The sequence below is a fragment of the Papaver somniferum genome, chromosome 1, assembly GCF_003573695.1.
Source record: "Papaver somniferum cultivar HN1 chromosome 1, ASM357369v1, whole genome shotgun sequence".
Classification (NCBI taxonomy): domain Eukaryota; kingdom Viridiplantae; phylum Streptophyta; class Magnoliopsida; order Ranunculales; family Papaveraceae; genus Papaver; species Papaver somniferum.
The window spans coordinates 68,627,370-68,636,607 of record NC_039358.1 but is presented as its reverse complement, the minus strand read 5'-3'; the positions used below and the strand labels follow the sequence as shown (position 1 = coordinate 68,636,607).

At 37.5% G+C, this 9,238-nt stretch overlaps 1 protein-coding gene across 1 annotated transcript; it reads right to left on the bottom strand.

The window, feature by feature from the left end:
* Positions 1-2,657: 2,657 nt before the first annotated feature.
* LOC113290109 lies at positions 2,658-8,765 on the bottom strand. Its single transcript, XM_026539645.1, has 2 exons — positions 7,814-8,765; positions 2,658-2,966 (listed from the first exon to the last, which is right to left on the bottom strand). Exon 1 carries the CDS (start codon positions 8,502-8,504, stop codon positions 7,848-7,850), a length of 657 nt encoding a protein of 218 aa, XP_026395430.1. The 5' UTR covers positions 8,505-8,765; the 3' UTR covers positions 2,658-2,966; positions 7,814-7,847.
* Positions 8,766-9,238: the final 473 nt, after the last annotated feature.

Genomic DNA, 9,238 nt, shown 5'->3' with positions numbered 1-9,238 from the left:
TGTGCGACTGTTGAGAGAACGTGGTGCGATTAAACTGCGACCCAATGTCATAGTTTTGTATTTGCAGAGAAGACTGAATATCATAGTTTTTAAAGTGAATGAAGTGAAAATTATAGTTTGCACCACATTTCACGTGATCAATTGTTTGTGCACCATATTTCACAGTGTAAAAGACGTAATACAAGTGCAAAGAAGGAGATATTAATGTGCGATTGCGGTTTGTGTACACCACATCCTCTTAATTCTATATGCTCTATTTTTTCTGCTTGGTGGTATATATTTCTAAGGAAGAGAGTTCATTTTATGGTCACTTTTTTGTAAAATGAAGCATAATGCAAATTTCCAATTTTATGAAAAGATTAGAAATGGTTTGGTGGTAGTCTTTTGGACCTGAAAAGCATGAAATGTCCCTCCTTTTAATATAAATAATTATAACTCCATACGTATCCTATTTTTCAGGGGTAATGAGATACATAATCGCTATGATAAATATTAAATCCACAACCAACGAGGAGTGTAATTAGTCAAAATTGAAACATCCATTCACTTAAGTAGTTTACATCACTCTAAGATGTGTTTTTTTAGAGTTGTTGCTTGAAAAAAAGTCCACAGATCTATAAAATGATGATGACGTGTGCCCTAACCAGATTATTGTGCGACAGTTAAGAGAATGAGGTGTGGTTAAACTGCGACCCAATGTCATAGTTTTGTATTTGCAGAGAAGACTGAATATCATAGTTTTTAAAGTGAATGAAGTGAAAATTATAGTGGACTTTTGTCAAGCAACAGCTCTGAAAAAACACATCTTAGAGTGACGTAAACTACTTAAGTGAGTGGATGTTTCAAAAGAAAATAATTACACTCCTCGTTAGCTGTGGATTTAATCTTTCCCATAGCGATTATGTAGCTCCTTACCACTGAAAAAATAGGATACATAAGGAGTTATAAATATTTATATTAAAAGGGAAGGACATTTCATGCTTTTCAGGTCCCAAAGACAACCACCAAATCATCTAATCTTTGCATAAAATTGCAAATTTGCGTTATGCTTCATTTTACAAAAAAATGACCATAAAATGGACTCTCTTCCTTAGAAATATATACCACCAAGCAGAATTAAATAAAGCATATAGAATTAAAAGGATGTGGTGTATACAAACCGCAATCGCACATTAATATCTCCTTCTTCGCACTTGTATTATGTCTTTTATACTATGAAATATGGTGCATTTAATGCTTTTCTGTTGAGTGGATCAAACGAAAAGTGGTCCGTCCATCATTTTCATTCGGATTAACTCATTTTTTTTGAAGCATTTGTTCATTCACTCATTCTTGGTTGTATCACCAAACCTTCACTCACTTTTGAAGCATTTGTTTCACTATAAATTAATAAGATTTTCTCTACATTTGTTTTTGTGTGCTTCACTTATCCATTATCAAATTCTTCCTAAATTATCATATTAATTCAACCAAAAATCTAACAAGAAGGAATGGAGGAAGGATCCGATATAATTTTTGTGAAATTAACTCAACAAATTCAGAATTTAGGTGAAACTCTATCTCATGAAGACGAAGATAATATTAGAGGACAACTGGTGAATCTGGTAGAAATGGGGTATGATGTTAAGAAATTAAGAAAAATATTTGATTCATTAGTTGAACTTGCTAAAAAAGATCGAGAATTGGAGAATGAATTGGATGCTATAAACGCTGATGAAATGGTTCAACTAGGAGTCATTCGATCTCGCAATTCTGAATTAGAGAAACAGAAGGAGTCGTCGAAAACTCAGCTTATTGCTCTGAAATCAGAAATTACTGCGCTGAAGTCTAAAGTGGATAGGCAGGAACATCCGAGCAGTCTGTTGGACAAATTTAGGTCCACTGGAATGGATATATGGAAGTGATCCATGGCATTCGATGATACCAATTAAGTGGAGTTTGATCTTTACTTTGTTTGATTTTTGTGTCACGTGTATTAGTTATATATTGTTCCTTCACAGTTAGCAAACATTTGATTAAGAGCCTTGGCTATTTTATTTCGTGGTCTCATTCTATATTTGCTGCAACTTTATTGGTGTTTTCATTATCTTTGTAGCTAGATATTTCGAATCCTGCGAAGCTAGGCTGTACGACTATGAAATAATTTGAGGAATCATATCAAATTAGGTGAATTTTGATAACCCAAGAATACGGGAAGCAAGCCCAAGAAAAAAAACTAAAAGCCCAACCAAGCAGCCAATCAAGCAATCTTGCATTTTTGTTTAACAGAATTTTTGCATCTCTAAATGACCAGAACACGATCAATGGGCAAAGCCAGAGTTGATTTCATCGACATAATACTTGCATATCCAAAATGCCATATACCCTCATTCAGGTCACAGATGCACAAACAAACAGATAAAGGGGTTACTCCGGATGATAGAGGCCAGACTTGAATATACATTTACATCATGTCAATTCACCACTCATGAACTTTGCTGGACTTGTCTCAGATAATAACATATTTCAGTATCGACTGATATAACATAACTTTGACAGTAGAGGATTGTCACAACCCTTAATTAAAATCCCTAATAAATAATAATTAAGAACTAAACTGTGATCAATCCTAAAACAAGGAGATAAAAATAAAGAGAACACCCAACTGACACGTTCACTTCTGATAAGAGTAGCACTCGACTAAAAATGAAATTAAGATCTTTAAACCAAAATGAGCTTCATTATACATAGTACTACTGTTTTTCGACAGACTCGCATGTCTGGTTTTTCCTAAGTCTGTACAAGTTACACAAGTAATATTCACATATTATAGAAGTTATCGACACCACAAAGGTTATATACACTAAGCACAGACTAAGATGAGAACTTTGGCACTCCTATCTCTCCACAAGAGAATACTCACTCAAGCCAAACATAGACCTCGCCTTCCGTTTCCCTTGGTTCGTTCTCAGCTGTAGATGTTTCACCTGACACTCAAAGGAAAATAATGAGCAAGGTGCCTGTGGAAGCTTACAGTAGTAATAGCAATTGCAAAATGAAATTGGGACTAAAGAAGAAACACAATATATCACTTGAGCAAAATTATATCAATCAAACATTGTCTCACCAACACAACTATCCTCATGAAGAGCCCACCCTAGCCATGAGAACATTATTACAAAGAAAAACACAACACAACAATCAAATGGGTATGCATACGAATGGACATCCCAAATAAAGTAGTATATATAGTATCGTAATGGGAAGAAGCCGCCCTACTAGATAATATCATAACGGGGAAGAAGCCGCCCTACTGTTTGTATAATACATAATATCGAAACGGGGAAGAAGCCGCCCTACTGTTATTATCGAAACGGGGAAGAAGCCGCCCTACTATTTATTATCGAAACGGGGAAGAAACAGCCCTACTCAACATAGCTAAGAGCTGTGGGAAACACAGGCACTCCTCGCAGGACATCCAAACAATGCATACAGCATACACCCATTGAAATAATAACATACACAGCAAGTCAAATTATATACATCCAGAAACACACAAATGGGTACATCACAACTAAACCAATGAAATCGTTTCAACATACTAAACGCCTAATTAACTTTCGTGTAGAACTCCCACCTTGTCTCTGTAGTAAATCCTTACACACTTTAGTCCACCTCTTGAAGCCTCAAACTCTCAATCCTACACACCAGCTATATTAGAAGAAAGATAAGTTATTACAGTTTAACCAATTCTGAACAACAAATATGGTTCCAACCTTTATTCCCAACCCAATTTCTGTTTCCGTTTCAAAGCCTATATCGTTCCTAAATTTCCCCCTAAGTTCCTACATGTCTTCTAATTCAACCCTAAGCTATATAGAAACAGATCGTGATTAACAAAAAAAAAACGATGTTTCCTGCTATGGAATTGATCAAGTACTTTCTTCTGAAAGAAAAACTACCTAACCTGCTGATTTACATTCAATTACAAACAATTTCATAAATCAAACCTTTAAATAAAGCTTCAACTCACCTCAAAACAGATTAAATTTTACCTTCCCCTAACCTTCTCTTCACTCTAATCAACTAAGGTTCAGAAATTCAAAGGCTAACCTCAAAGTTCACCTGTAGGATGAAGACGTAAGTAGTTCTTCAAAATTCCCCAACCTTTCTATTCTAATTTCAGTGAGCCAAAACTCTATCCTTATCCCGTGTGATTTCCCCTTTTCTTTTTATTATTATTTTTTCTAAATTTCAATTTCCCTATTTTATCCCTGAAATTACTACAGATGTTGTCCTAAGAAGGCACCACTTGTTTCCAAACCTTTCTTTTAATTATGATTTAATTTAAAGAATAGTACCAAACACAAATACAAACACATCTAGACACGCACTACATTTATCAAATGACTAACCATATCATAAAGAGCTTATCCTGGTCAAGCTAATTGTTGAGACATACTTAATACTAAAATTTTCAATTTAAATGCTATCTTTCGATCTTTACAATCTACCAACCTAATAAACAATTTTCGTCCTCGAAAATTGCATTCTTACCTCAAGAGAATGGTTCTGGATGTTGAGCTCGCATGTCTGACTCTTTCTCCCAGGTAGCTTCTTCAGTGTTGTGATGAATCCATCTTACTTTCACTAAAGGTATTACTTTGTTTCTCAAAACCTTCTCCTTATGATCCAAAATTTCTATTGCTCCCTCTTGATATGAGATGTCATTTTTCAACTGCAAGGACTTCCATTCTATCACATGAGAAGAGTCAGACTCGTAACCCCGTAACATTGATACATGAAAGACATCATGAACCTGACCCAAACTAGTAGGTAACGCAAGCTTATAAGCTACCTTGCCTATTTTATCCACAATCTGAAATGGTCCTATGAATCTTGGGGATAGTTTCCCTTTTAGTCCAAACCTGGTAATACCCTTCTTTGGTGATACACGTAATAGCATATTTTGCCCAACCTCAAACCGTAACAGACGTCGTCTGTGATCTGCATAACTTTTCTGTCTACCCTGAGCTGTGCGAAGACGTTCTTTAATAATCTTTATATTTTCCGTCGTTTCAGCAACGATTGTTGGTCCAGTTAACAGGTTGTATCCAACCTCAACCCAACAAATAGGTGATCTACATGGTCGACCATATAAAGCTTCGAAAGGCGCCATTCCAATACTTGCCTGATAACTATTATTATAAGCAAATTCTGCCAACGGTAGATGAGTCACCCAGTTACCTTGGAAGTCTAATACACAAGCCCTAAGCATATCCTCTAGTATTTGAATTACCCGTTCTGATTGCCCATCTGTCTGCGGATGAAACGATGAGCTGAGAGTTATGCTAGATCCAAAAGATTTTTGAAGGCTCTTCCAAAAATGCGATGTAAATTGAGCACCCCTATCTGAAATTATAGACAGTGGAGCACCATGTAACCGTACGATGCATGATACATATAGTTGTGCTAATTTATCGACCGAATAACTTGTCTTAACTAGTATAAAGTGAGCTGACTAGTTAACCTGTCTACCACAACCCAAATGGAGTCGTTACCATCATTCGTTCTTGGTAACCCACTAACAAAATCCATAGTTATATGTTCCCATTTCCAACCTGAAATTGATAAAGGTTGAAGAAGACCGGCTGGATGTCGATGTTCTGCTTTCACCTGCTGACAGGTCAAACATTTCCTCACCAATTCGGCGATATGTCTCTTCATCCCGGGACACCAAATTTTTTTTTGAGGTCTCGATACATCTTAGTATTACCTGGATGAATGGTATAATGTGATCGATTAGCTTCATTAAAGATCTCGTTTCGCAATCCCTTATCCGTATCTCTTGGTATCCACAACCGATTTCTATTTCGAAGACTATAATCTGGATGCAGCCTCCAGTCTTTGTTCTCCTTGTCATTTGCTATATTCATATACTTGGAGAACTCTTGGCTTCTAACTTGAGCCTCAGCTATCCTCTCTACCAAGGAAGCTTGTACTGTCATGTGACCCAAATAAAATTTACAGTCCCCGTCATCACCTGAGCTTTCCAATGTATAACCTGCGACCACATCCAACAACCACCATTCTTCAACCATCAGATGAGCTAGAATCCCCTCTTTCTTCCGACTAAGAGCATCGGCAACTACATTTGCTTTACCTGGATGATAAAGTAACGTAAACTCATAGTCATTTAAGTACTCTTGCCAGCGCCTTTGCCTCATATTCAGCTCTTTCTGAGAGAATAAATATTTTAAACTCTTGTGATCAGAATATATAGTAAACCTTTCACCATACAAGTAATGCCTCCAAATCTTCAAAGCATAAACAATCGCTGCCAATTCCAGATCATGTGTTGGGTAATTTTTCTCATGAATCTTCAGTTTTCGAGAAGCATAAGCAATAACTTGTCCATTTTGCATTAACACACAACCAAGTCCGACGATAGACGCATCAGTATATAACACATAGGTTTCCCCCGGAGTCGGTACTGTTAACACTGGTGATGTAGTTATTCTGGAAAACCCTTCCACAAATCGACGATAATAACCCGCGAGTCCTAAGAAACTCCGAATCTCTGTAACTGATGTCGGTCGCTGCCAATTTAAAACACTATCAATCTTTGATGGATCCACTGAAATTCCTTCACTTGAAATAACATGACCCAGAAATTTCACCTTACTCAACCAAAATTCACACTTACTAAACTTTGCGTAAAGGTGATGTCCACGCAAGGTTTCAAGAACATTTTCCAGATGTACTTCATGGTCTTCCCGTGTCTTGGAGTATACCAAGATATCATCAATAAAAACGATTACGAACTGACCTAAATATTTCCAGAATATCCTATGCATTAAATTCATAAAGGCAGCTGGCGCATTAGTTAACCCAAACGGCATAACCAGATACTCATAATGTCCTAGCCCAGTTCTAAATGCTGTCTTCGGAACATCCTCTTCTTTAATCCGCAACTGATGATAAGCAGACCGAAGATCTGTCTTTGAGAAGTACAAGGATCCTTTCAGCTGATCAAACAAATCATCTATCCTTGGAAGGGGATAATTATTTTTAATAGTGACCTTATTCAACTTCTTATAGTCAACACACAGTCTAAATGACCTATCCTTCTTTTTAACAAACAAAACTGGAGCACCCCAAGGTGAGAAGCTAGGTCTAGTAAACCCTAATCTTATCAATTCTTTTATCTGAGTTTTCAACTCTTTCATTTCTAATGGTGCCATTCGATAAGGAGAGACCGAAATAGGTGAAGTACCTGGTAATAATTCAATAGAGAAGTCTATATCTCTCTTTGGCGGAAGCGATGGTAAAACCTCTGGGAACACATAACCATAATCTCGCACTACCGGTATTGTCTCAATTGATGTTGATTTATCTAGAACACAGGCTAACAACCCTACCCCATTTAAACTACCCGTCCCTTTCAACTTCTGACACCAGCTTTGAGGCTTAACCACACCAACAAAAGTAAATGGAGGTTTACCCGGCATGTGGAAATGAACAGTTTTTGTATAACAATCAACACTTGCATGATATTTGGACAACCAATCCATACCAAGTATAACATCAAAACCATGCATATCCAGAACTACTAAATCAGCAATCATTTCCTGGGTATCAACTATCATCACGCAAGACTTGCAAACTTGAAAAGGAAAAGTTCTACCCCCTAGAGGTGAAGTTAGTGACAATCTCTTACCAACATCTGTCACGTCTAACTCAAGTTCATCCACAATATCAGACTTAATAAATGAGTGTGTTGAACCCGTGTCGAACAGAACATGAACTAAGTGATAGAATAGAGATATGTTACCTTCTACTACTTGATTAGTTGCTGATCCATCTCCCTATAACACCGCATACATCATCTCACCTTCTTGTGATACCGTTTCTGTAGGTGTGCCTTCCTGAGTCACTGAATATACCATACCTTGCTGTGAGGAGGAGGTTCCTCCTTGTAATACTGGACAGTCTTTCTTCATATATCCGGATTCTTTACAATAGAAGCATGTAGGATGACCAAGATTTATGGACCCTGTGGGGCGTACTTGTTGGAGACGAACAAACCTCCCTTGAGGTCGAAAAGTCTGTCCCTGGGTTCTGAGGGTATCAGGTCTTGTAACACTTGGCTGTGTATATGACGATGAAGGAGGTCGGGACGCTGACCCCATTTTCCATGGTTGCTCAGATGGTCTGAAAAAAGTCTGACCTGGCATAGATGTCATTAATCGCTTTGCTGGATCTTGCCTTACCGGTAGTTGCTTAGGAACACGTTTCAACCTTATTTCTTGTTCAGTGATCCGATTCTCTTCTTCCCTTTCAATGCTAAAACCCCGACTTAGTGCCTCCTGAAAGGTCTTGACTTGGAAACCAGCAAGTTGTTTACTGATTTCAGGCTTTAGTGCACGTATAAACCGCCTATCCTTTACCTCGTCATTTGATGCTACCTCCGGAACATAGCGAGCTAAACTCCTATACTTATTTGAGAATTCAGCAAGAGACATCTGTCCTTGTTCTATGTTCACAAACTCGGAACGTTTTCGGTCCCTCGATACATCACTGACAAACTCCTGGAAGAACAACTCCGTGAATCTTGGTTCAGATTCAGTGAGCTCAGCAGACTCCCACCAATCTCGTGCCGCACCTTGCAGTTTAAAAGTTGCAATGTTAACCCAATCGAATGTAGTTCCCCCAACTCGCTTTAATATACATTCTGCATTCCTACCCAATTTTCCGCAACATCCGGATCCTGTGCTACTCCAGAAAATTCATTTGGTGCAAGTTTAAGAAACCTTGTCAGTAAGTCATTATCATGATCATGACCACTATTTTGTACAACATTGCTCTGATGTGCTACTGGTGCTACTGGTGGATCTGTACGAGTTTCCACCCCATGCCATCCATGTCTTTCACAAATATCTCTAATCTCAGCATTGAACTCCCCCATTCTCTTTGAAATATCTTCCATTCTTTTTATATCCGTCTCTTTATCAGAAGTATTGTTACCTCCCACATTCAAGCTTGAAGTATTACCACCCTCCATTCTCTGTCTCAACAAAACATATAGGTTCTCAATTATCTAGAATTAGTTTAATCATACAATAACATTACTGACAGACTTTAACCAACAAATCTTCTAAGTTATGAGTTCTATTAGTGTTAAAAACCCATATAAGATCTACTCATGGGCTCTGATACCAAAACTGTCACAACCTTAATTAAAATCCCTAATAAATAA

Bases quoted from the DNA above. Each gene is read 5' to 3' on its own strand.
- LOC113290109 (XM_026539645.1), bottom strand. From the start codon at position 8,504: ATGTCTCTTGCTGAATTCTCAAATAAGTATAGGAGTTTAGCTCGCTAT.